Source organism: Martes martes (genome assembly GCF_963455335.1).
Source record: "Martes martes genome assembly, chromosome: 1".
In the NCBI taxonomy this organism is placed as follows: Eukaryota; Metazoa; Chordata; class Mammalia; order Carnivora; family Mustelidae; genus Martes; species Martes martes.
The window spans coordinates 13,166,847-13,194,570 of NC_137888.1; the positions used below are offsets into that span (position 1 = coordinate 13,166,847).

At 45.1% G+C, this 27,724-nt stretch overlaps 1 protein-coding gene across 1 annotated transcript in view; it reads left to right on the forward strand.

Annotated features, from left to right (window-relative positions):
* Nucleotides 1-27,724, forward strand: part of TIAM1 (TIAM Rac1 associated GEF 1) — a 383,928-nt gene that overhangs the window by 264,513 nt on the left and 91,691 nt on the right. The window contains exons 5-8 of the mRNA XM_080799863.1: nucleotides 579-1,026; nucleotides 6,455-6,627; nucleotides 23,425-23,649; nucleotides 25,715-25,900. Of these exons, the coding sequence (XP_080655989.1) occupies nucleotides 579-1,026; nucleotides 6,455-6,627; nucleotides 23,425-23,649; nucleotides 25,715-25,900 (1,032 nt within the window). The remainder of the gene's footprint in view (nucleotides 1-578; nucleotides 1,027-6,454; nucleotides 6,628-23,424; nucleotides 23,650-25,714; nucleotides 25,901-27,724) is intronic.

Here is a 27,724-nt window from a genome sequence, read left to right on the forward strand (position 1 = left end):
GATCCTTGCTGGGTGAGTGGGTGAGGCTGTGCGCTGATTATCTTTTGAGTCGCCACATTGTAAAACAGACTCCTAACCGAGTTATTTATTTATTTATTTATGGAATCGTATCAGCTGCAAAGACCTTGTTACCCATTGTTACCCCCTACCTCTGCCACAGCTAATCAGCCTGCAGAATTTCCTGGAGTTTGGGGCAGGCTGATGAGGGCCAGGGAGCTGAGCTCTCTCAGCATGGCCGTGGGAGCATCTATAGCTGATCTGCCAGTTAGTTGATTATCTAAGTCAGATAAATGATAAGCTCTTGGAAGCGTTCCTTGGTTTTTAATACGTATTTCTTGTATGTTCAGGATGGTTCGCATTCATGCCAAGGCGGCTTAATGGTCCCCCGCCTCCCCTCCCCAGCCTCTCTGCCAGGAGGTTGGGTTTGTGCGGATCCGGGGTTTGGGGAGGAGTTGGTCCGGGCCAGGCTTGGGAGCAGTGGTGCCCTGTGGGTCCCCTGCAGCTCTGCTGGCTGCCCAGTCCCCGGCTTTCTTCTTGGCGTGATGCATGTCTTCCTCTTGTCCCTTTCTGCTCCCAAGGATGTTAACGCCGGCGAGGGCAGTGAGTTCGCGGACAGTGGGATCGAAGGGGCCACCACCGACACGGACCTCCTGTCCAGGCGATCCAATGCCACCAACTCCAGCTACTCGCCTCCCACCGGCCGCGCCTTCGTGGGCAGCGACAGCGGCAGCAGCTCCACCGGGGATGCGGCCCGCCAGGGGGTGTACGAGAATTTCCGCCGGGAGCTGGAGATGAGCACCACCAACAGCGAGAGCCTGGAGGAGGCGGGCTCGGCGCACAGCGACGAGCAGAGCAGCGGCACCCTGAGCTCGCCGGGCCAGTCGGACATCCTGCTCACGGCCGCGCAGGGCACCGTGCGCAAGGCCGGGGCGCTGGCCGTCAAGAACTTCCTGGTGCACAAGAAGAACAAGAAGGTGGAGTCGGCCACGCGGCGGAAGTGGAAGCACTACTGGGTGTCCTTGAAAGGTAGGACAGGGAGCGCCCCGCCGCCCCCCCCCCCCCCCCCCCCCCCCCGTGCAGGAGGCACCTTGCGCGTGAGGACATGGGGTGTGCATTTCATACCACTTTTAACCAGTTGTGTAAGTATGAGAATATTTAGCATGAAATCTCCCCTCTTAAAAATTTAGGTATGCGTGACCCTGTCCTGGACTGTAGGGCAGATCTCCAGAATGTGATCATCTCTCTCTCTCTCTCTTTTTTTTTTAATTTTTTAAGATTTTATTTATTTATTTGACACAGAGAGAGATCACAAGTAGGCAGAGAGACAGGCAGAGAGAGAGGGAGAATACAGGCTCCCTGCCGAACAGAGAGCCCGACGTGGGACTCGATTCCAGGACCCTGACACCAAGACCTGAGCTGAAGGCAAAGGCTTAACCCTCTGAGCCACCCAGGTGCCCCGTGATTATCTCTCTTAACTGAAACTTTCTGTGCCCTGATTATCGGTAACTCCTCACTTTCCCTCCCCCACCAGCGCTGTTTTGTTTTCTTTCCTTTTTCACAGTTAAGCTAGAGGAGCATCCCACATCGAGTTTCCTTGTATAGACAGCTGCTTCTGAGGACAGTTTTGAGGGACGTGTTCCAAAAGAAAAGAAAAATCATTCAAGTTAGGGAAGTACCTCCTAAAATAACTATTTTGGAGGCAAACATTCATATGAATCCTGTGAAATGACCATTTCTTCAGGCTAAAAATGCTAGAATATCACTAATTTCATGAGGCTCAGCCCAGTGCTTACTAGAATGTCTGAGTCATCCTAGGTTTGTGAAAAAGTAACTGTTTTACGGTCACTTTGAATATAAGAGAGAGAGAGAGAGAGAATGTGTGTGTGTATAGATACGTACACATGTGGAGGCATGGCTGCCTTTTCATTGGTAAGTGTAATGCTTTTATATGTTGCTATTCGTTGTCCTACTTCTGAAGTTTATGCACATACTATTGTGCATGTCTGCATAGGTCTCCGTAGGAGAAAAGCCCCCATTTGTGCGCTCCATAGTCTGAGAGAGTACTTGGAGCCAGCCCCCTTAGACCTTCTGTCACAAACCAAATTTGATACCAGGTTAAGGTATGGCAGGACAGGTTCGATAGGTTCACAAGCATGAAGGACGAGCACAGGGGGACGTCTGGGCTTCCCAGGTGTGGTGTACCCTCTAGACCATTCCATACTCCATCTCCTTAACTGAGGTTAGAGGGAGAACATCCAATCCTAGAGGCATAGAACGTTCTAGAGTCTGCACAGTGATGCGCAGGCCAACCCCTGAAGGACAGGCGAGGTGTAGGTCGGTCCCATTACTGCTGGTGCCAACTGTTGCTTCAGTAATTCAGTGAGACAGGAAGGGAGCTTGTTAATTAGACCGGACGTTTTCACTGCATGTCCCGGAGACCCGCACTGATGGTACCTGAAGTGAGATAGAACTGATTTCCCTCCCGTCCACCACAGGCTGAAGCTGTGGTGATTCCTTCCTATGAGTCATCCAGGTCCCAGCTTCCTTCTGTCTCCTTGCTCTGCTGTTCCCAGATTCGGTCTCTGTGGTCGAGGTAGCTCACCACCAGACCCACGTTCCCACAGAAAAAAGAAGGCGTATCTCTCTACCCCGTATCAGGGCTGTGATAACCAAGTACCACAGACTGAGTGGTTTAACCAAAGCAATTTATCTTCTCACAGTTCTGGAAGCTGGAAGAGATCAAGGTGGAAGTAGGGCTGGTGAGACACCTGTCTCCTTGGCTTCTAGATGGCTGTCTTCTTCCAGTATCTTCCCCTGGCCTTCCCCTTCTGCCCGTCTGTGTCCAAATTCCCTCTTCTTAGGTTAGCAGTCAGATTGGATTAGGGCCCACTCCTCTGACCTCAGTTTATAAAAGTATTTGTAGAGATCCTAACTCCAAGTACAGTCACATTCTGAGTTACTGGGTTAGGACTTCAACAGGAATTTGGGGCGAGATAATTCAGCCCATGACAGGCCCTGAATCTGTGTGTTAAGGAAGCTTCCCAGGTGATTGCTACAGTTGAGACACCAATGTTAGTGTCATAGACTAACAATAATTAGGCAATTTTTCACTTGGGACGTGGGAGAGGGCATTGTTTGGTTCTGCCGTTCCTAGAGAATAAAGGATACTCAAAGCCCGGGTGTGCCATCTCAGAGCAACGGCTCCAGAGCCTGTTAGAGGAGGGAGCCTTCACGTTCTTGGTGACCTATCTTTGAATGACACAGTCTGTCGGGCTCCAGGCCCAGGACACAGAGCCACTGAGCCCTCCGTTTCTTAATCCTGACGGGTTCCCATTATAGATCGACATGCTCGGGCCTGGTCCTTGCCACTCAAAGGCAGAGAGCATGCTGCTGTGTTTTTCTTGGCAACTCTGGGAGATCGAGAAATAAAAAAGCAGAGAGCACCTGGGAGTTGTGGGGGTAGATTTCTCTAAAGAGCCTTCCACTTTAGGCAGAGTAATTAATTTTTTTAAAAAAATGATTTCATTTAGAATTAATCTCTGGAGTGTCTCTTTCAGCAAGTGCTGAGCATACAGAGGACGTCCAGGGGCGGGTGAAGGCAGACGGAAGGCTTTCAGGGAGCACGTGCTTCCGGGATTTGCTGCTTCGTGTTCATTGTCACACCGAAACAGGCAGGAAATGAGAGTACATTTTAACGATTTTAACCGAGTTTAACCACCTACTGTCATGGATGTTTGTAAACCAACGTTGCAAAATTATAAAAACAGCAATTTGAGAAGACCGTAAAATGTTCCACGTTTGCACACACCAGGGTCTGTGGACTTCTCCTCTTCATGATCCGCCGGCTTCTTTCTCTGTCCTCGGCCTACAGTACAGCTGTGTTGCTCCTTGTCTGTTCAGAGTCTGCTAATCATTAGTGTCATGTTAGTCCTCAAGATGAGAGCAGGGTTTCTCAACAGGGGCACTATTGACATTTTCCGGATAATTCTTTGTTGTAGAGACACTCTCTGGGGCTCGGCAGGATGTTTAGCAGCATCTCTGTCCTCCACCTACAGGATGCCAGTGGCACCTGCCCCATTCCCCCCCACACCCAGTGACAACCAAAAATGTCTCCAGACGCCACCATATGTCCTTGACCTCAATGGCAAAACTGAGGGTTTTTCCCACCTCAAGAACCTCCGATTTGGAGGAAAATAGCATCCCCTTCCCATTTTCTTTCCTCTATTATCTCTGAATCTGTGCTAGCTTAAGAAGTGAAAATAGGTATAGACGAATCTGCAGTGCATTGTATGTGTTTCTGAAAAGACCTGAGATCTTCAGAATAACAGGGACTATGGGAAAAATAAGGTTGGGACAGACTCCTTAATAGGTATGTCATTAAATTATATGTTTGCGGGGCGCCTGGGTGGCTCAGTTGGTTGAGCAGCTGCCTTCGGCTCAGGTCATCATTCCAGGGTTCTGGGATCGAGCCCCGCATTGGGCTCCCTGCTCAGCAGGGAGCCTGTTTCTCTCCCTCCCTCTGCCTGCAGCTCTGCTTACTTGTGCTCTATCTCTCTCTGTCAAATAAATAGATAAAAATCTTAAAAAAAAAAAAAGGGCCAAAAAAAAATATATGTTTGCAACTTTTTAGCCCAACACTAAATAGATAGATAAGATAGATGGATAACAAAACACCCTGCTAAAAATACTCAGTAGTTCACATCTTACTTTTTAACAATGACTGCTATGGAAAACATGGGACTTCACCTTTAAGAACAAAGTAAATATAACTTATGGGTAGAAAGAAGAATCAAAACTCCCAAATTCTTGAGATCAGGACAGTGATGAAGAAATCCTAAAGCTCAGAAGCACCATACGACAGGACTGGTAAGGAAGGCTTTGGGGACATTCTGCCAAGGGAAAAATTGTGATGCGAGTGGACACGGCATTCAGCTGAGTTTGGGGATTTGCCTTCAGCAGCTGTTAACCTACAGATTTGAAATACGGCAGGCTGGGAGACACTGCCTTTGAACTCGAGGGACTTTTCCATTGATCCCCGTCATTGTACGTTGCTAATCACATAGAAGCAAATTTGCTTTATGAAAACTCGTATGGTAGCTGCCCTTTCAAGGGCTTCGCTGTTCACATGAAGCGTGGCCCTTGCTGGTGGTTAAGATGTCGAAAACTGAGAGAGTTAAGAAAGAGTCATAAAGTGGGGCCCAGGCTTCCCCTGAAACTGGTTTTGATGAGTTGACGGTAAACGTTCAGCTAGTAATTACTATTGAGGTGAGCCTCACGTTTAGGTGACGACGGAGGGTGTCTCCTAAACCCACCTTGCCACAAATCTCGGAGAGGTTTTTACTGTGACTGCCTCACTGGTTTTGTGGTTCAAGTAAGCGTGGACCAGGCTTCCAGATCCCCCAGCCCCTCATACCTGTGCCATGACATACCTTCTTTCAGGAGGAACAGGGACATGGTTTATTTCTAGAAGAACATTTTATAGAACATACTTGAGCTCGAAAAGCTATCATTTCTTGCCTTATCTTTAAAACACCTAAAGCTAATATTATAAATGGTTTTCTCCAAGGGCAGAGCCAAGAAACCCAATTAATTGTGTCTCCTGGTTATACATCATGGAGCTATCGGGAAGGGACTCCACTGGTTCCCTACTGACTGGCGGGCCTCACACCGTGGAACTTGCGGTTCTGACCTGTGGAGCTGGGGTTCTAGCCGCCCCCACTGGCCAAAGGAGCCATAAGAACCCCCTGTGTTACAGACCCCATATGTCTGTAACAGAGCAGTCTAAAACAGAAAGTGAGGGTCTTAAAGCAGTTGAGGACATGCGTGGAGAATTTCGTGTGGGTTGAGAAACTGTGATTTAAGAAGTTTTGTCTTTTTTTTTTTTTAAAGATTTTATTTATTTATTTGACAGAGATCACAAGTAGGCAGAGAGGCAGGCAGAGAGAGAGAGGAGGAAGCAGGCTCCCTGCTGAGCAGAGAGCCCGATGCGGGACTCCATCCCAGGACCCTGAGATCATGACCTGAGCCGAAGGCAGAGGCTTTAACCCACTGAGCCACCCAGGTGCCCCAGAAGCTTTGTCTTCTGAGGTGCCTGGGTGGCTCAGTCGGTTAAGTGTCTGCCTTTGGCTGAGGTCATGGTTCCAGGGTCCTGGAATCGAGTCCTGCGTCAGGCTCCCTGCACAGCAGGAACCTGTTTCTCCCTCTGCCCCTCCCCCCACTCATGCACACACACACACTCTCTCTCTCTCTCAAATAAGAAAAAATCATTTCCTTTCTCTTAGTCCATCTAAGATTTTAGTACAAGCAAGGCCCCATTCTGCATACTCTCTAGGTTTCCACGTGCTTTACTTTCCAGCCCTCCCCTTTTGACAGGACACGAGCAGTAGTTTCCGCCACTGAATTCTCATTGTACAGGCATCGACCACTCATACGGACCCCTGTTTTGTTTTCTCAGGGTGCACACTCTTTTTCTACGAGAGCGATGGCAGGTCTGGAATAGACCACAACAGCATCCCCAAGCACGCTGTCTGGGTGGAGAACAGCATCGTGCAGGCCGTGCCCGAGCACCCCAAAAAGGACTTCGTCTTCTGCCTCAGCAATTCCCTGGGTGACGCTTTCCTCTTTCAGGTTTGTCGGACACTTCCTTTTGGGACGTTTCAAACCTCTGAACCAGACATCTTCCTCTCCTGCCTATGTGCCCCACCCTGTTTTCCTTTCAGTGCTGGGTTTTACCATTTTTTCGCTATAGAAACAAGAATGATCAATGACAAAATACACATTTACATTGAAATGAGAGAACTCACCCAGAGTGTTCCAAGGGAAGCCCAGGAAAGGATGTGAGTGGACTTTGAGAAACGTGCCCTGTTCGTCACTTGCCTGTTGAAGGATTTGTCAGTGTAATCTCAATGCCATTCGTGTAGAGCCTTAGAAGGAGATGAGGAATTCCTTAATTTAGAAATTATTTGAGCTGTCAAAATTTTGTACCATAATGTTCTCTTCTAATATTACTCATAAAGTAAAATAATGACATCCCAGAAATGACTAGCTATACCCAATACCCAGATAATTTCTCTTCCTCATCTTATCAGAAATTTGTACCCAGTGTTCTTGAAGTTTGCATGTCAATTGTGTTAAAAAAAAAAAGTACTAACCTGCTAATTCCTTCAGGGTTAGCATTTAATTTTGTAGGGAATTATTTGGGTTTGGTTGGTTATGATGCACTCTACCAGAACTTTTTGTTGTGTTAGTTAGGAGGACTTCCTTCTTGTGTTTCCATGATGTAGGAATTCCTCCAACTTTTACTATCTGCTTCCAGTATGCTTCGCACAGTGCTACTGAGAACAAGAAGATTTTGACATAGTTCCTACTCCTAAAATTTTCACATGTGATGTGTGGGAAAGACACATGGATAGATCTTCGTAGGGTAGGAAAGCCTGACCATTAATGTTAAAGGGCGAATAAGGATGAATTGGTTGAAATGGATAGTGAGAATATTCCGTGCAGAAGACAGATCTGGATCAAAGGCATGGAAAAGAGTAATAGGTTATTTCATTGAGTTTTTGGATTTGGCCCTTAAGTTATTTCCATTTGGGCCATTAGAGTAAGAAAGTGGTCTTTTTTTGTGTGTGTGTGAACAGGCAGAGAGCATGTTTTTTCTTGCTTTAAATCAGTGGCATAAAACATAAAGAAGAGTGTGCAAAACATAAATGTATTGCTCAATGAAGTATCACAGAGTAAATATGTAACTACCACCTAGGTCAGGAATCAAGTTTCTAACACCCTATAAGCTACTCCCCCACTCACATACACACATGCAGACTACTAGTTGGGTAGAGTGAATATGTATTTTATCATCCAAGCGAGGATGCTTTTGTTTATCTGGGAATGTCATCTCTCCTTTATTTTTGAAGAATAGTTTTGCTGGGTATAGAATTCTTGATTGACAGTCTAATTGGAGTGTTTTGAAAATATTATTGTACTGCCATCGGGCCACGGATTCTGATGAGAAATCAACTTTGACTCTTAGGAGGATCCGTTGTATAGATGAGTTGCTTCTTGGGACCACCTGGCTGGCTTAGTCCATAGAGCATGTGATTCTTACTCTCAGGGTCATGAGTTCAAGCCCCAAGTTGGGAGTGGAGCCTACTTAAAATGAAAAACACATGAATTAGATGAGTTGCTTCTCAGTTGCTACTTTTTATCTTTGTATTTAAACAGTTTATGGTATGTCTCTAAGTGTTAATTTCTTTCTCTTTATTCTGCCTGGCATTCATCGAGCTTCTTGGATGTATGGATGTGTGTGTCCAAATCGCATTTGGAAAGTTTACGGCTATCATTTCTTCGAAGACTCCTCCTGTCCGTTTCTCTCTCCTTCTGGGACTTTCATTATGTTTATATTACTTGCACTTGATGGTGCAAGTCTCTGAGACTATGTTCATCTTTCTTCATTCTATTTTTGTTCTGTTTCATGGGCTGGATAATTTCAGTTGACCTACTTCAAGTTCACTGATTTCTTTTTTTGCCAGATCAAACCTGTTGTCCAGCCCCTCTGATAAATTTTTCACTTCAATTATTCTACATTTCAACTCCAGAATTTATATTTGGTTCTCTGAAAAAAATTTCTTTAAATTTCTCTATTGATATTCTCTATTTGGTGAGATATCATTCTGATACTTTACTTCTTTAGACATGATTTCCTTTAGTTCTTTGGATATATTCCAGATAGTTAATTTAATGTCTTTGTCTAGCAAGCTACCATCTGGACTTGCTTAGGGACGGTTCCTATTGACTGCTTCTTTTCTTGTGTATGGGCCATGCTTTGTTGTTTCTTTGCATGTTTCATACTTACTTGGTTGAAAACTATATTTTGGAGAATTTAATGTGGTGAGTCTTGAAACCAGATCTTCCCACCCTCACCCCCAGGGTTTGCTGATATTGATTGTTGTCACTGTTTCTTGTTTGTTAAGTGACTTTCCTGAAATCTATAAAATATTTATTCTTTGTCATGTGTGGCCACTGAAGCCTCTGTTCTCAGTTATTTTAGTAATCAGCTTATGATTGGAGAGATTTCCTTAGATTCCTGGAAACAGACTTCCAGTCTTCCCCAAGGATCTCCATGTCTTCAGCACTCAGGGAGCTAATTAACAACTCTGCCTTAGCTTTCGTGTCTGCTTGCACAGAGCCTCCAGGTCAGCTAGAGGTGTGAGCATAGGGCCTTCTCAGGGTTTTGTGGATGTGTCCGCAGTCCTATACATGTATTTGACTTTCTGGATTCCCTGAACTATGGATATCTTACGAATTCATATCTTATTCCCCAGCTTTTTAAAAAGTTTTTTGGTCAGCTACCTCTTTTGTCTCAACTGTCATCACGGGCTCAGGCAGTGACGATATTAAACAGTTGTTACTGATTATTTTTCACAAATTCCCCTTGGGATAAAGGCTATCTGCACATGTGAGTTCTGAGGTAAAATAGAAACAAGCCCTGTGAATGGGGGTTTCCTGTGAACTGTCAGGTCAAATAATGGCAGTTCTCAGAATGGTGTTTTGTGGGAGCTCATCCCCCCCCTCCCGCCCCCACCTTCAGTGATTGCTAGACTGCTGTTTTTCACCTGATTGTGGAGGTAGGGAGTTGAAGATGGGAATATGGCAAGCCAGAATATCCTCAAAACTTGCTATTCTTATTGAGATTCAGCTATCACTTTTTCCAGTAGAAGTCCCTAACGTTGTTACAGAGAGACCTAATTAATTGCCAGAGCTCTGAAAAAATTGATTTTGACCGTTTTTGCCAGTGTTACTGAATTTACAGAGGAGCAGTTTTTTTTAAGGTCCTTACTCTCCCATTTCCATTGATTAAACTCATCAGGACATTTTAGAGACTAGATGGTTTTGAGAGAGATACCAGCTTCATTAACAATTATGCCAGGATAACAGGTATACATTACAGCAGGTTCAGGCTAACTGGGCTGTGTAGCAACCTTTCCACAGGTGCATTTGGGCTAATCCCTATTTGGGGGAAGATAATGAGCAATGTTGTACTCTTTTATCTGTGTTCAGGATATGTTTGTCCACATTTCTAATGGTGTATACCTAGAACTGGTATTGCTATGTCATGAGCTAAATGTACACATTCAGGTTTAGTAAATACTGCCAAACAGTTTCCAAAATGATTGAAATAATTTATGCTCCCATCAGTGGCCTGGGAGAATTCCAGATGTTCCTTATCCTTGTCTAACACTTGCTATTGTCAGATCTTTTTTCTTTTTCTTTTTCTTTTTTTTTTAAAGATTTTATTTATTTAACAAACAGAGATCACAAGCAGGCAGAGAGGAGAAAGCAGGCTCTCCGCGGAGCAGAGAGCCCGATGTGGGGCTCGATCCCAGGACCCCAGAATCATGACCTGAGCCGAAGACAGAGGCTTTAACCCACCGAGCCACCCAGGCACCCCAGATCTTTTTTATTTTTCATTTGTAAGCTATTTGTGTGAAGCTGAGTACATTTTTGAGGGTTTAACGACCAATTCAGTATCATTTTTGTTAAGTGCTTGTTTCAAGTGCTTATTCCTGCCTATTTTTCTGTTGGGTTGTCTCTCAGTGATTCATAGCAGTTCTTTACATATTTTGTGTTTCAGATTCTTGTTGATTATATGCATTGCAGATATCTTTTTCCACTCTGGCTAGCCCTTTACTCTGTTAAAGGTATCCTTTGTTTTACTGACTTTTTAAATTTAATGTATCTTATTGCTCAAATTTTCCTTAATGGATAGTGCTTTGTGTATCCTATTTTTAAAAAATCTGCTTTTTGTATCTGGCATAGCTTCTTATTAATTATTTGGATATCTTATATATGAGGGAGTGCCTAACTTTGCTAATAATAACAATCAATAATAACATATGATAGCAGCAGCTGTCTTTTACTGAGTCCTTATTGTATGCCACCATCTGGAAAGTGTTTTACATTGTGAGTCACATATAATTCTTTAGAAAATATTTTTCTTAACTTAAATATAGTTGATATGCCATTTTCTATTAGTTAAGGTGCACAACAAGGTGATTTGGTGATTCTATACGTAAATGTAATTACCATTCGTCACTGTACATTATTACAGTATTATTATTATTTTTTTTTTTTAAGATTTTATTTATTTGACAGAGAGAGAGAGAGAGAGAGAGCACAAGCAGGCAGAAAGGCAGGCAGAGGCAGAGAGAGAAGCAGGCTCCCCTCTGAGCAAGGAGCCCGACGCGGGGCTCGATCCCAGGACCCTGAGACCATGACCTGAGCCGAAGGCAGCGGCTTAACCCACTGAGCCACCCAGGTGCCCCTATTACAGTATTATTGACTGTATTCCCTATGCTGTACTTTTCATCTCCATGACTTATTTATTTTATAACTGGAAGTTTATACCTCTTAATCCCCTTCACCTGTTTCATGCCCGAACACCACCCCCGCCCCCGGCCCCCGACCCCAGGAACCACCAGTTTGTTCCTGGTATTTATGAGTCTGTTTCTGGTTTTGTTAGCTCATTTGTTTTATTTCTTCAGTTCCATGTATAAGTGAAATCACAAGTCACATTTAATTCGTACAGCAATCAGTAAGTTGGATTGTATTATCCGTATTTTAACCAATTGACGTGGACTGTGTTCCCCATTTGGTGAAGCTCAAGCTTTTATAATGGCTAATAATTAGATGCCAAGTGACAGTTACTGAGTGTTGGCTGGATTCAAACCAAGCCTCTCTTTCTCTAAAGTCTTTTAGTGTCTAAATATACTATTTATCCCATTTCTGTTACTGTTTAAGAAGAACCTGGGCAGGAGTCACTGACCAGAGTCAAAAGGCCCTGTTTCTCACTCTCAGAATTAAGCCACTCATTGGGAATATTTCAGTATTTCGGCCATTCTTGGCTAATCTGATTGGTTTCAGGATACTCTCCTTTTACTCACACACTGCTGATGTGAATTCCTTTTGAAAGGAATGCCTTCCTGGCCATAAAATTGCTGGTACAATCTAAATATCCAATAGGTCACATTGAATAAAATTCTTTTGTGGCAACATAGGACCTTATTCATGAAAACCTCTGTGTCCTCTTGTTATGGTGAAATTTTTATGCCACTTACGTGGGATAGAGCACAAAATGAACCTTTTCAGAAGAAATTGCTGCTGTTCAGGATCCATGAGGGCATTTTCTACCTTCTACTTATTGTAATCCACATGACTCCAGAGGGGCTAGGTTTGAAAGAAACCTGTGTGTGTGAGGGGTGGGGGTAACGCAAGGGAGATCAACCACGATTATGGAAATAATTTGTAGTTATTCCAGCCCTGGGGCTCAATTCAGTGCGCACAGTTGACAGAGCCTGCCTGCTGCTGATTTGGTGCTGTTTTTCAGATCCGCCCATGGTAAGGAGATTCATGTTACCAGCGAAAGCAGAAAAGGGGTTTTGTGTGCAGGATGGGCTTGGGAATGGGCCTGAATATTAGAGCAGCTTAGGTAGAAGAGTTGCTGTACTGTCTGCAAAGGGAGGCAATGGCTCCTGCATTTCAACTCTTCTAGAGATCTCCCCTCCGACTAGAAGCCGGAACCAGTGCCTCCCACCTACAAAGTACAATTTCGTATTGGGCCTTCCTCTGTCCATTACTGGTGGGTGTTACGTACAGTTCCAAAAAGCTCAGGGGCTTTTACGGTAAGAATGATGCCTGATTGGAAATAAAATCATATGCAGTGACGTATCTCCAGAAGTGTAGAAAATCTCTGTCGGGGGTCACTACCTTTCCATAAAGTTTTCTTATCATTTAGAAAGTCACCTGTAGGAGGGTATAGCATGGATGTTAAAAAGAGATTAGTGAAAAAGGAACAGTATTTACACCATTATGACAAATTGGGCATTAGATGTAATAATCCAAGTCAGATGTCTTATAGATAGCAAATGCTCATTACATGTTACGGTTCTCATTTTAATTATAAGGAAAAGTGTCTAGTTGCCTCTACTCCTCTTAAGTAAGTATCTTTACAGAAGGTGAGTGTGGCTTTCCGGTGACGAGGCTAAGGCTTTGAGTGTTAGTAGGCTCTTAGGCTCCAGACAGTTATTTTGAAGTACCACATGTGGTTCTGTGTAGACTTGATGAAGGTCATTGGCACACATGCCCTGAACCAGGGCAGCCAGATTAGGGAAAAATCTGGAAATCATCTTACACAAGGAGGCATCAAGTGGACTTGGTAGAAGAGACTCCAAAGGCTATTAAGCATCTTGAACTTGAGTAGATTAAAGTCTAGACTCGCTTTCAAGGTAGGCACTGTCTCTGCAGAGCCCCTGCTAGCTGGTCAGCCTGCCCGCTGCATGACCGCCTCCATCCCTGGGAAGCTTGGAGCTCTTCAACCATCTGCTTTTGCTCATTAGCTCCAAGATTTATCAAGTTCTTCGTTGTGTTGAGGTAATACACTCTTTATGGTGACTTTTGTCGTTCTCCTTTGTTTCCATATGTTTTCCAGGTCTAAAGCAATTCTTCCTCTTCTTCTGTCTCCTCACCTTTTACGTGCTTGAAAACAGCTCTCCTCTGTCTCGTGCCGTGTCTTCTATTTAGGCTTCCCTGTCGAAGGCTTCTGAGCCATTCTCCCTACGATTCACCAAAGTGTTCTTCCTTGTAAATAGTTCTGGAACCCAACACCCTGTCCCCTGTGAGGTCAGTCCTACACAGTCTGCCCACAGTTTGGTTCCTGCTTCTTCCCATTTTCTTCACCATGCTAGTGTCAATTCCTTAATTTAGTAGGAACCACACCAAACTGTTGATTCATACTGAGCTTGTGGTTTATCATACCCACAACATTAACTCTTTTAAGTTCTCTTCCATCTTCTTATAATAGATGTTTCAAGAACTCTAAATCCAGAAGTTAAATATACTTCTTTGAAATCTTATGTTTGTGGTTTCTGCGCTTCTAACGAACTTGTTGAAATCTTCTTGGATCCTAATTCGATCTTCCCTCTTAACTTCATGCTCCTCTGCAGATCAGACAAACTGGATGTTTTGTCGTTGTTTTCTCTGTTGGTTTAAATGTTGCCTTAGTCTGTAGCTAAGTCCTGTTTTCCCATTGCCATAGATCATCTCCCTGCCTCTAGCTAGCCACTTTAGAAATACCGTTGGTTTTGACATGGGTAAGTTGTGAAGATGGGTAAACTCCTAAGATGTGTGGAGCCCCAGGCAGATTTTATTTTATATAAAGAATTTGACTCACCTCAGATCAGCTTCGTCAATACTATTCTTGTGGCTCATCTCATGCAATCTAGTGAAAGAAATACCAGATAGGCTGGGGCGCCTGGGTGGCTCAGTGGGTTAAAGCCTCCGCCTTCAGCTCAGGTCATGATCCCAGGGTCCTGGGATCGAGCCCCGAGTCGGGATCTCTGCTCAGCAGGGAGCCTGCTTCCTCCTCTCTCTCTCTCTCTCTCTTCCTGCCTCTCTGCCTACTTGTGATCTGTCTGTCAAATGAATGAATAAAATCTTTAAAAAAAAAAAAAAAGAAATACCAGATAGGCTGTTGGGAACAACCCACTAGGCATAGACTCATCCAGGAGCTCCTTAGCCTATCTTATTGATGCTACGTATGGGATACAGGGTCAGAAAGCTCCCTGAAAGGGTGAAGGGAAGGGTGTTCCTCCTGGACCCTGTCCTTTTCAGGCATCAGAAGGGGTTTTTCCAAAATACAGGACCCCATTTGCTTAGCTCTTAGGAGGGTATTGATGGAGAGTGTGGATGTTGAAGTACAAAATGAATACACAGGGCTGGTAGTCATTTACGGCACATGCCCTACTATTATTGTATTCAGAGGTCTCCTTACATATGTTAAAAGTACAGTGCAGGGATATAATTGTGGCTGAGCTAGATTTTAGTATATAATCTTTATACTATTATATATTATCCAAATAATATGTTACTGACAGTATTTGTCATCCTTTTTACATTATTTTAAATTTGTGTGAAGTCAATATGAGCACATAGTTTTAAAGAATTCAGTTAACCTTTAAAGACTCAGAGTAAAATTCTCTTCTCATCCTCTACCTCTTCCCCCAGCCTCAGGTCGGTCCCCAAAGCAACTAGGCTCAGTTATTTTAGCTGGGTTTTTTTGTTTGGTTGCGTTTTTCTTTTTATTTATCTTTTTATTTATTTATTGTATTATATATGAATTCTCCTTTCTTCATATTTGTATATGATTATATGAACATTTAGGATTAAATCAATAGTCTCTGTTATACTGTTGGGATATTCCATGCTGCTGTGACCATATAAGTAATATTAGCTGCTGGGCCAAATGGGGTACCATCATTTTATTTCCTTTCTTGAACAACTTTTTGGCTTTTTTTCTATAGTTAATGCCTGCCTCTTTTTTTCTGCTCCATTTATTTATTTTTATGCTTAATAGCAGTATTTTCTAAATTTCCAACTTATTATCTAGTCACTTAGTCCTATTTTGTGTCCTGGAGATTGATTGCCTTTCCCTGGTACTTTACCCTCCTGCTCTAGTCTGTCTGTTTTCCAGGCCTCAAGCGTAGTAGTTACCCTGGTTTTCCCCTCATTACCCTTGTTAGATTCTTGGATTGCACATCTTCCTTTTTTCTCCTCCCTTTTCAGGGAAACAAACAAACCTGTGATACCTTCCTACAAAATGGTTCATATTTGAAAATGTCTTCATTCTGCCTTTTACTTGAATTATCTTCGAGTAATTTGGAATTTGGTTTGAAAATTATTTCCCCTTTATTCACTTGTAGTCTCATACCAGTCACATTTTGGATTATCTTGTGTGTGCTTTATTTTCTCTTTTGAAGTTTTAGAATAATTTTCTATCACCAGGGCTGTGATTTCTCAAAGGGGTTTGCCTTCTGCAGAGATCTTAATTTTCTTTTTATTCCTAAAAGCTCCTTTTCTCTCTCTCCCTCTCCCCCCCTCCCCTTTTCTCCCTCCTGTCCTCCCCTTCCCTCCTACCTCTTCTTCCTTCCCTTTTCTCCCTGTCCCATCCACCCTCCATTTCCACTTTTCTCTTTCCTTCCTTCCATCCCTCCTACCCTTTCTCCTCCTTTCTTTTCTCTTTCTATCCTTCTCTCCCTGTTCCTTCCTCATTGTTCCTTTTTCATTGTAACCTGTGCATTTGTTTGTTTATAGCTTTAGATTCTTCTGTGTCTCTGTCTCTGGGGATGTTACTGGGTTTTCAGGGAATCTTCGGGGCTCCATGCATTATTTCTCTTCCTTCGCGATGCATTGGCTTCTGTGCGCTTTGGTCCCTGGCTTTCACGCTAGAGGCGTTCATCAAATGTCTGGTGGTCCTTGATTATTTGGTCGTACTAAAAAACTGCTCGGATATGGTTTGTGCCATCTATGGGGGGCTTTTACAGCATGAACAGATGGTAAGATCTTTTTGTAGGGGGTGTCCGTTTGACAGTATTTGTTGGTCTTTTCTGTGGGGCTCCTCGGCTTTGCCAGAGATGACTCCTGCCGTTGCCATCTACTGGGCAGCTTTCCGTTGATTCCCATTTGCAGTGAACAGTTCCTCCTTTGGTGCCGGTCTTCCTAGAGTCTGGACCCTCTCTTCTCCAAAGAAGTTTACTTTAGGTGGGTGAGGGGGTAGGGAGAGGAGGAAGTACGAGGTGGGGGGTGGTACCCAGTTTTATGACTTTGTGCAGTGGACGGGGAGAGCCTCATATTAAGTTCTCTTTGCAAATGTTAAAGATGATAGCTTATGGGCACACCTGGCTGGCTCAGTCCGTAGAACATGTTACTCTTGATCCTGGGGTCTTGGATTTGAGCCCCTTTTTATTACTTAAGGAAATTTAAAAAATGACAGCTTATTTAAGTCTTGTATTAATAAGATTAAAAAATAGAAAAAAATAAAGACTTTCAAGAATTCACACAGGAACTTCATTCCCTGCTAACCTCTTAAAAACACCTAACTTTATTCCCCTTTTCTTGGTTCTTTTTAAATGGAAAAAAAGAAGTTCAACCTACTTGACAATTATTCTCATGCCTCTATAAACTCAAATTATCTGAAATTTTAGTTTCCTAGATCTGGCATATATTCCCTAGTATTTCTCTCGTTTAAAATGAATTTCCCTTTTCCTGCCACTCACGTAAACCATTGATTATCTGAAATCACTGAGTATCCTCCATTCAGTTGGGTAATTGAAGCTAGAGCTATTTAAATACATAATGAAGCCCTGAGCTTCATCTTAACTCCGCACTCAAAGGGGCTTTTATGCAAAATGCATTTTTTGCTGATTATATTCCTCTGTTGGCAAGAACTTTGCTTATTCCCTTCACTGAACTTTGTACAGTATTTATAGCATCTCCAGAGGGCAAAGGAAGAATCACGAAGTTCAGTTTTGCTACCTGTCTGCTGCTGTTTGTTTAATGGAGGCAGATGGGTAGGAGGAAATCACAACCGTGGCGGCAGGGGTAGGGGTCAAGAGGGGGGGCGTGTCTCTCCTTCCTGCCTTTGACCACTGGATTCTGACAGAGGGCCCTTTAGTGGACCTTTTTTTTTTTTTTTTTAAAGGTTTTATTTATTTATTCGGCAGACAGAGATCACAGGGAGGCAGAGAGGCAGGCACAGAGAGAGGAAGGGAAGCAGGTTCCCCGCTGCGCAGAGAGCCCGACGCGGGGCTCGATCCCAGGACCCTGGGGTCACGACCCGAGCTGAAGGCAGAGGCTTTAACCCACTGAGCCACCCAGGTGCCCCCCCTTTAGTGGACCTAATGTCCCTAATCAAACTTGCCCGCTTCAAGAAGGCAATGCAAAGGTAGCGGCTTTGAAAAGCTTTTTCTAGCGTGTCAGATTTTAAGTCCTGGGGAACAGTCTATCAAGTCAGTGGTCTGCTGTGACCAGCTCTGAATTGTCAAGCCTGCAAACTGCCAGGAACTGTTACAGAGTTTTTCTGCTTAACTCGATGTTGACATCAGTCAGGGTGGACCTAGCCCACCCTCTCCTGGACACATAGCTCTGGGTGTGCCCCTGGGAATGGACCGGCCCTTTCACAAAGCTCATTTAGGGAACTCTGCTTCTTAGAAATAGACTCAGCTGAATGATAGAGAAAGGCAGAGACTGCTGTGTTGTTGAGACGGGACAGCAGGAGCGGAAGTTTTCTCTAATAGAACTGCCTTCAGCCACCGACAGGTTCCGGAGAAGCTTGGAGGCTTGAGGCATACTTAATGGTTAAAATGCCTGATGGATACATTTTCCATAAAGCCGTAGGCAGACTTTTCTCTCTCTCTTTCTCTAGGCTGTGGGGCTTGGTGCTTTTGTGTATTTGTTTTTTGAATATTTTATTTATTTATTTGGCACAGAGAGAGAGAGAGAGAGAGCGAGCGAGGGCACAAGCAGGGACAGTGGCAGGCAGAGGGAGAGGGAGAAGCAGGCTCCCCACAGAGCAGGGGGAGCCTGATTTGGGACTCAATCCCAGGACTCCGGGATCATGACCTGAGCTGAAGGCAGATGCTTAATCAGCTGAGCCACCCAGGCGCCCTTGTGTATTTCTCAAAGTCTTAATTGCGGTCAAGTACACATGACATAGCATCTTAACTGTCTGTAAGTGCGCCGACATTTGGTGGCGTTAAGTGCGTTCACGTTGGGGTGTATCCGTCACCGCCGTCCATCTGCAGACTCCTCTCATCTTGCGGACCTGAAACTCGCAGCACGAGCTCCCGCTCCCCTCCTCCCCAAACCCCTGGCAACCACCATCTTTCTTTCTTTAAATAAATTTCAGAATAGCTGCTCTGCCAAATTTAAATATACATCTTTCAAAGGCTCCTTAGCTTCTCGGCTAGTATCAGTCTTTCTTTCCACTTCTTCTTTTTTTTTTTAAGTAATCTCTGCACCCAGCCTGGGGCTCAAACTTAGAACCCCGAGATGGAGAATCGCGCATGCTCCATCGATGGAGCCAGCCAGGTGCTTCCACTTCCTAACGGGGATGCAGACATAAACTCTCTGGCATCAGAATGGGGGATATGTTGCCCTTGGCGGAGTTTGGCAGAGACCCTCAAAGGCGGAGGGAAGAAGGGGTCCTGCTTTCATTAAAGAGAGGAAAAGGCTGTTGTTGTATAGAACCTACCAGATTATGGCTCTCCTTGTGGTTGAAAGTGTGTTACATAGACTCTTCTAGAAGCATTGAAATGGGATTTTCACTTGTATCAGTCAGGATGGTTAGATTATTCTGTTGGAAGGTGCAGCCCTCATATCTCCTTTTCATTCCGCCACGGGTCTGACAGACACTGGTCTGAGGCCGTATTTGTCCTGGACCCTCCGGGACCCAGGCTGACAGAAGGTTCATCCTGACCCATGGTTTCCACAACTGTAAGCGGAGGGACCAGAATGGGGGTGAATTGGGCTTGTTTAGTGATGACGCATGTCCCTTCTCCTCAGATTCATTGGCCAAAGCCATGGCTTGGCCACACTGACCTTGAAAGGGAGCAGGAAGGTTCCATCCTCCTGTGTGCCTAGGGAGAGCTCAACATGTTCCAGTTGCAACACGATTGACACCATAGGGGGCCGGGTTTGGAGGAATCGATGAGAACTAGGGGTTCAGGAGCAGCGAGGCATGTATAACAAAATGATTTTCAGCACGGGATTGGTCAAAAACAAGGTTTGTAATAAATTCCTGTGTTTTACCTAACTTTTTCTGGGCTTTGGTTTCCCCATCTGTAAAATGCACCTGGGCCCCTTCTAGGGGAATTTTTTTTATTTTAAAAATTTTAAATCTCTAACTTAAATTAGCAGAGCCTGTATCAGGCGGTTGGAGATCTTAACCATTAATTCTTCAGATCTGCTATCAGGCATGTAGGTTTCCTTTTCTTGCTCCATGGGGTAAGGTGGGAGGGACCTGGGAATGGGGGTTTCTTACGGAGGCGGGAGGTGGGTGAGGAGCCACTGGGGGGGACAGATGCCCCTCTCACAGCATGAGTCATTGATGTGCCAGGTGTTTCGACAGCAGACGATCGGAGCCTCTCCTCCGTGGCGTGTGCTGCCTCCCCATAGATTCTGTCCGAGATGCTCCCACTGGTGTCCCTTTGAAATAGGTGAAAACACCAGCTCCCCTAAAGTCTGAGCACTCCCTGCGTCCCCTGAGCTGCACTCACGAAGGAAAACGCACGCTTCAGCTCAAGGAAGCAGCTGCTTATTCGATGACCGGGGCCCCATTGAGAGGATCGGGCTGCTTGGAGCTTCCCTTGCAATCTTCTAGGGACAACCTTTAAGGAAAAATGAAACCTAAAATCTATTATTTTTAAGATAGTCACAGAAAAATTCTGTGTAAATTTAGGGTACTGAATCTTAGAAGGTTTTTTTTTTGTAAACTTGCTATTAAAGTATAATTTCTACACAGGAAAGTACACATTTTGATGGCATTTCAAAAGCTCATACCCCCATGGCGTACGCGTGTGTAACCAGCACCCAGACCAGGGAGCTGAACATGGCCAGCACCCCAGACACCGCGCCCCCCTCGTGGTTCCTTCCAGCTTCTTCCCTCCCCAACTCCTGCCAAAGCCCTCCTCTTTTGACTTCTAACAGTACATCCGGTTTTGTCTGTGTTTGTGCTTTAGACCAGGAGAATCTTAGTCTCTATTCTTGTATGTCTGGCAGCTTGTCCTCAGGGTTACGTGCGTGATGTGTATTCATGTTGTGGTCTTAAGTTCTCCGTGCTGTGGCGTACTTCATTGTGTGATGATACTACACGTTATGTATCCATTCTGCCATGGGCGGGTGTTTGGGTGGTTTCCAGTTTGGCCCACTGCAGATGATGCTGCTGTAAACATTTTGGTGTATGTGTTCAGGTGAGTGTGTGGATGCATTTTCGTTCAGTGTATACCCGGGATTGCATTTTTGGGGTCACAAGGCATGCACGTACTTAGCTTCTCTTAGGTAGCATCCAACACCTTTCCAGAGCACTTACACCAGTGGTATATTTCCATCCAGCAGCAGCCAGCAGTGCCTGGGAATCTCGGTTGTGCCATATCTTCGCCAGCACTTGGTTTTTTCTTCCTGGAAGAATTTTTTTTTTTAAGATTTTACTCATTTGAGAGAGAGAGCATGTGCATAGAGGCAGAGTGAGAGGGAGAAGCAGCTTCATGCTGAGTGGAGAGCCTGATGCAGGGCTCCATCCCAGGACCCTCAGATCATGACCTGAGCCGAAGGCAGATGCTTAACTAACTGAGCCACCCAGGCGCCCTCCCCCACTTTTTAAAAGATTTTATTTATTTGAGAGAGAGAGCGAGCATGGGAGGGGCAAAGGGAGAGGGAGAAGCAGCCTCCCTGCTGACTAGGGATTCTGACACAGGGCTCCATCCCAAGGTTCTAGAATCATGTCCTAAGCCAAAGGTAGAAGCTCAACCGACTGAGCCACACAGGCGCCCACTCAAAGCTTTTCTTTTAGAAAAGAATCCTTACTAGGTTATTTTTCCATCTGAGCTAGTTTCTCCCTCCCTCCTTCCTTAGCTCCCTCCCTAGACAGAGAGATAGTTAGTTAGTTAGATAGATGAAAAATAACTCTACTTGGTAACATACCCACTAATGCTGAGGCACCAAGAGACTCCAAGGGTCAAACCCTGTACTCTGTACCAGGCAGGAACAAGCCTGGTGCATTTATCACGTATGGAAGGGCCTAAAACTGTATTTTTCCGGAGTTACTTGAAAGTAATATATAAAGATAAAATGTAAGATAGTGACTTTCTAAGAGGAGATACACGTTAACAGTTTGAAGCAACATTAAGCATTAAAGGTGAGTGTCCTGTACAGACCCGCGGGTCCCTACAAGTATTTACCTCGAATTTCCACTGTCACTACCTCCTCTTCTCCCCCTCAGTTTCCCCAAGATGATTCCATTTGCTTTGCTCTGCCGCTCCTCTGAGAACGTCCAGCTCCCTGACGTCTTCGTCAGGCGCAGGCATATACTTCTCTCTAAAAGTCACAACTGCCGGGTTGTTGAGGTTTGCCTGGCGCGTGGTGGCCCTGTTGGCTGACACCATGTTGCAGTTCCCTCTGTGGGACACCAGACCGAGGGGATTCAGAAATAACGTGGACACCTGGGGTGGTCTTTGGCTGCTGGGGTGCAGAGTACCAGGCAGGTGGGGGGCCGTTACTGGAATTTTGTTCACCAGCCATCCCTCCAGTAAGTTTGGAGACTAAGAAGATGCATCAGGGAGGGAGGGGGAAAAAAATCAGTGTTTTGTGCGTAAAAATGATGTTGGCTGTTACTTTAGTACTCAAGTGGCCGAATAGACCTTTTTCTTCTGTGAGCTAATTTCCAAGTGTTTAATAAACCTCTCCAGGCTTCAGGGGATATCCGGAAACTTCTAGCATGTCCTCACTTAGAAATACTCGTTGACTGAGTTCCTGAAGTATTTGTAATGGTGGTTTAGTGCAAATGAGCTGTCTCCTCCAGACTGTTCTCTGACTTTGGCCTCTCAGAGCACCTGGAGTGGCTTTGAGTTTGCTTGTCTCTTGCTGGGGGATGGCCGTGTTAAGGGAGGAGGGAGCGGGAAGAGCCGATCCTCGCTGCTGGGTGGCTCCACTTCCTAGGAAACTCCCACGTGTCCCCGAACATAACGCTGCTTCTGGCTGCTCCTTCCGCAACCCTAACTGTGTCATTGCTGCTTGACTCTGGCCCGTGGATTTGGGTCACAGCAGCTCGCCGGGGCAGGGCTGGTGTGTTCCCCTGGCTAGTGATGTTCCTTGGCCTCGATCTCGACCTTGGAACTGACCAGCCCTCTCTGAAAACTGACTTTTGCTTCAGAACAACCCTCTCTGCTAGACTCTGCTAGTGTCTTAAATTCGGACTGCTGTTCCCATAAATGGACAAGTAAACAAATAAATAAATGGGTGGCTTATAAGCGATAGGTGTTTATTTCTTACATTCCGGAGGCTGGAAGTCCCCGATCAGGGTGGGAGCATGGTTGAGTTCTGGGCAGGCCTGCCTCCTGATTCATAGACTGTGTCTTCTTGCTGTGTCCTCCCTTGGCAGAAGGGGACTAGTTAGCTCCCTGGCCCCTTTTTATAGGAGCGCTAATCTGCCACAGGAAGGCTCCACCCGCATGACCTAAGCACTTCCCAAAGGCCTCACCCCCTAATACCATCACACAGCGGGGTTAGAATTCCAACATCTGAATTTGGGGGAGACAAGTTCATTCCGTCACAACAAGTGAGTTCTGAGCAGACACAGAGACTCCTATCCCACACAGCTCTTGGAGGTCGGGGGTGGGTGTGGTGTCTGACCCAGGACCACCTTATTTCAGTATCTCTGCAAGAGGAGGTTGGGATGCTGAGCCTGACCCACGACGTAGGCAAACCTGTCACCCCGACTCCCGGGGCCGTGACTTTTCTAGAAATGCGCTGGTTCCCTGCTGGTAACCTAAGAGGCGGCTGTTTCTTCTCGGCCCCCACCTCCCCTCCTCCCCTCCCTTACAGACCACCAGCCAGACGGAGCTGGAGAACTGGATCACCGCCATCCACTCCGCCTGCGCGGCGGCCGTCGCAAGGCACCACCACAAGGAAGACACGCTCCGGCTTCTCAAGTCTGAAATCAAAAAACTGGAACAGAAGATTGATATGGATGAAAAGATGAAGAAAATGGGCGAGATGCAGCTGTCTTCAGTCACCGACTCAAAGAAGAAGAAAACTATATTGGACCAGGTACTCGTTCCTCCGCGTTGGGACTTGGGCGGGGGAGCGGTAGGTCTTCCAAGTTCTTGGGCTCCTTGGAATGACAGAGCATCATTGGTGATGTCGTTGTCAGCCTGTCGTCAGGGTAGCTGAATTCTTTACTGTGACGGTCAGTGTCCCTCACCCGCTGTTCCCAGCTGATTGTTGTGAGTGGGAGGGAACAGTATTACATGGAAGGAATCTAACAGAGGAGGCTTCTCACTCCCACTGGTGCCACGCTCCTTCTGGGGCATTTGTGAAATCGCCAAGTCCGCAGTTTGTCCCCCTCCCCCGCTCAGGTTGATGAGGGGCTCGGCTGTGGTGGGCCGCACTCCTGATTCCTCAATTTAGAAAAGCTAGTGTGTCTTTTAAACAAATGTGTTGCGGTGTATGAGCATACGTATAAGGAAAGACTGAGCGAGGTGACAGAGGACACGCTTGCCTTCTACTCAGTTGTTTCCACGCCTGTGATAGCCATCTAGTCATGCTTTGAAGCTTTGTCTTAATGTTTAGGAAATAATTATGTGGGTAAGTGAATTTAAATCACTGAGCGGTTGATGGCATGGGCCAGCCTGTGGTGTCCCATGGGTCTCGCCCTCTGTTAGCTGGCACGGTATTTATTGTCATGGTCGTGAAAGTCACATGGCATACAATGACCCATTTCGAAGTGCCCAATTCAGTGGCATTTCGTTCATTCACAATATTGAGCCAACACAACCTCTGTCTTGTTGCCAGACGTTGTCGTTCACCCCAGAAGGAAGCCCCGCTCCTGTTAAATTTCTTCCCCCTGCTCCTGGCAGTCTGCCTCAATGGATTCACCCATTTTGGATGTTTGATGGAAGTGAAATTACATAACACGTGACCTTTTGTGTGTAAATTCTTGCTGTTTGCGTCATGTTTTGGGGTTGATCCACATTGTAGTGGATCTTTGTACATACCATGGTTTATCCATTTGTCCACAGATGGACATTTGGGCTCTTTCCACTTTCTGGCTATTGTGAATAGTGCTGTGGACATGTGTGTATGCTAACATATATTTCACATCAAAGTAAAAAGTTGATGTCCGCCATTAGTCCTTATCCAGATCATGGCTAACATCACTGAGCCCTCACCGTACTCACCCTGTACTGAGTCTCGTTCTTGCATGATCTCATTTAAATATCACTTCCGTCTTAGGAAGTAGGTATTACTTTGCCATTTTGAAAAACAAGGAGACACACACAGACACACACACACAGACACACATACACACACACACAGAGAAAAGAAAAACGAGGATGCATATCTTGGGAATGCCCTGTGGTTGGAATTCTATTCCAGAGCCTCAGTCTTCACCTTCTAGTGTTTTCTGCTTCCTACCCTGTACTGTCTGCCATGACCTCTTCCCAACAGCTCCTGGTCTCTTTACCTGTGATCTTTAATTCGCCTCACTTTTCCTTTTTTTCTTCGTCTTTCTATAAGAAGTCCTCTCGGTAAGTCCCAGAATTCTCCAGTGGAAGAAATCCTACATTTGGGTTCGTGGCCCAGAGCTTGGAGCTGATGGACTAGAATGGCCCACAAATGTGACCTCTATAATGGGAGGACACAGAGCAACTAACATATACTTTCTGTTTACCAAACTGAGTGTATGACTGTAGATCTTTATGGGGGAAAAAAACGCCTTAAGTTATGAAAACAGTAAGACGAGCTGCTGGGGGCGCCTGGGTGGCTCGGTGGGTTGGGCCTCTGCTTTCGGCTCAGGTCATGATCTCAGAGTCCTGGGATCGAGCCCCGCCTCGGGATCCCTGCTCAGCGGGGAGCCTGCTTCCCCCTCTCTCTCTGTTTGCCTCTCTGCCTAGTTGTGATCTCCATCTCTCTCTCTCTCTCTCTCTCAAATGAATGAAATTTAAAAAAAAAAAAAAAGACGAGCTGCTGTTCCCTAGGAAACTTAGGGTACCTGTTGTTTACCCCTTACAGGTGTGATCAGTACCTTGAGAACATAGAGATCTGTACCATTTGTGGAGGATGACGTTGTTAACGTTTGTTTTCTCTTTTACTCACGTTTTCATCACTGTAGATCTTTGTTTGGGAGCAAAACCTTGAACAGTTCCAAATGGACCTATTTCGTTACCGCTGTTACTTAGCTAGCCTCCAAGGTGGGGAGCTGCCAAACCCCAAAAGGCTACTTGGTTTTGCAAGCCGACCAACGAAAGTGGCGATGGGCCGTCTTGGGATCTTTTCTGTATCATCCTTTCATGCCCTGGTGAGTAGAAGCTGAGGTGCGTTTAAGAAATATTTATCTTGACTGTTAATCCTGAGCAGGACTCGACAAGAGTGTCCGCCGTGTTTTTCTAGTTTACTGCTATGTGTGGATGTCTGACGTGTCCCCTCCCTCTGTGGTGGGTACAGATCTTCGTTTGAATCTGTTCTGAAATTTATTACTTAACGCCTGTCTTGATGGGCCCAAAATTACCGTGCAAGGAAGACATGAAAGGTATTATCTCAAGAGATCTCTGCGTTTAGTGTTTGTTGAGAAGTCGTGTCATCTTTAGGCAGTGTCCTGGTTTTTATCCAAATACAGATGTTTTGATATTAACCTCGTGGAAATGTTAAGTGGAGAGCTCTCTCATGCATAAATGCATTTGACACACACGCACAAAATCATAGAAACCATATAGTGAACACAGATCTCTTTGGAGATCGTCCTTCTCACTCTAATTTTAAATATCGTAATTCTGGAAATCAGTTCCGGACACTCGTGAATAGCCGATGCATTCGAGGAAGGTAAAGCTCTTTCGTGATTTTCCAGCCCGACCGACATAACGTATTTGCTCCGGAAGGAGAGTGTTCCCCTGACCTCCGGAGCGGCAGATTGCCTTGTCGTGTTGTGTGTTTGCAGTCTGTAATTTTATGTACTTGCTAAATTGCGAACAGCTTTATGTACTTTTGGCTCCTTTCTTCTCAAAAATTGCTGTGCGAGTAACACGGTTTCAGCCCATCCAACTCAACACCCACTTAACATGTACGGCACCTTTAGCACATTTGCAGCGGAATTAAATGTTAAGGCTCAGGTTCCAGAAGCGGCTTCGGAAGACCTTGGCCGTGCTGCTCTTGGCTTGCCGTGTCAGCTGTACCCTTCAATTGAGTTCAGAGCTGTAATTCAGTCAGAGGCGTTTGTATTCTTTATAAATAGATTAGCGTCATCATTCAGATAATTAGGGGTAGATTTACATTTTTAAAGAAGTCTTAAACCAATTTCTGGAGTTATTAAAACTGGCATCCTGATTTGTTCTGCTAATTACAGCTCAGCTCTTGGTCTCTCTTGGTCTCCCTGGCTACAACCTCTCCATATAGCTATTAAGTCCTTTTTTCTTTTTTTTTTTTTTTGCGTTGGGATGGGTCAACGCGCTGTAATGTCTAATCTTGCAAATGGTTTTTAGTTTGAGGCTCTAGGGCTGTTTCTCTGAGATCTGGATGTCAATTTTAACTTGACCAAATCTCAGTTTGCCTACTCTGCAAAAAACAAAACAAAACAAACAAACAAACAAACAAAACCCCCAAACTGGGATAAAAATTCTTGTTGGCTGCCTTACAAGAATGTCGAGGTGACATTTGTGTTAAGGGAGCTCATGACGCCCATGGTGTGCAGGTCCCGTATTAATTCTAAACCCCAAGCATCCGAATGGCTTTTTTCCTTATCCTGGGCTTGATTAGGTTTTTGGGAAGAAATAATTCTGTGATCTACCTAAAACTTCTTTGCCTTACTTTCTTCAAAGCCGTCGGAGCTGATTTCTCTGAAACAAGGAAGTAAATCACTGTATTGTTTCCCTTCTGTAGTTTATCTGCTGACCGTCTATTTTCCTCTGCCTCACTATCTGTGATTTGTGTATATTTTTCTTTTGATGGGCAGGCTGTGACTGTCTGGCCAGTTCAAGATGGGAGAGTTAGTAACTTAGGCTTTTTGGTCAGTGATTTTATTTTATTTATTTATTTTTAAAATAAAAGTAGAGAGAGACAGAGAGAGAGAGCTAACGTACAAGTTGCGGGGAGCAGCAGGCAGAAGGAGAGGCAGGCTCCCCGCTGAGCA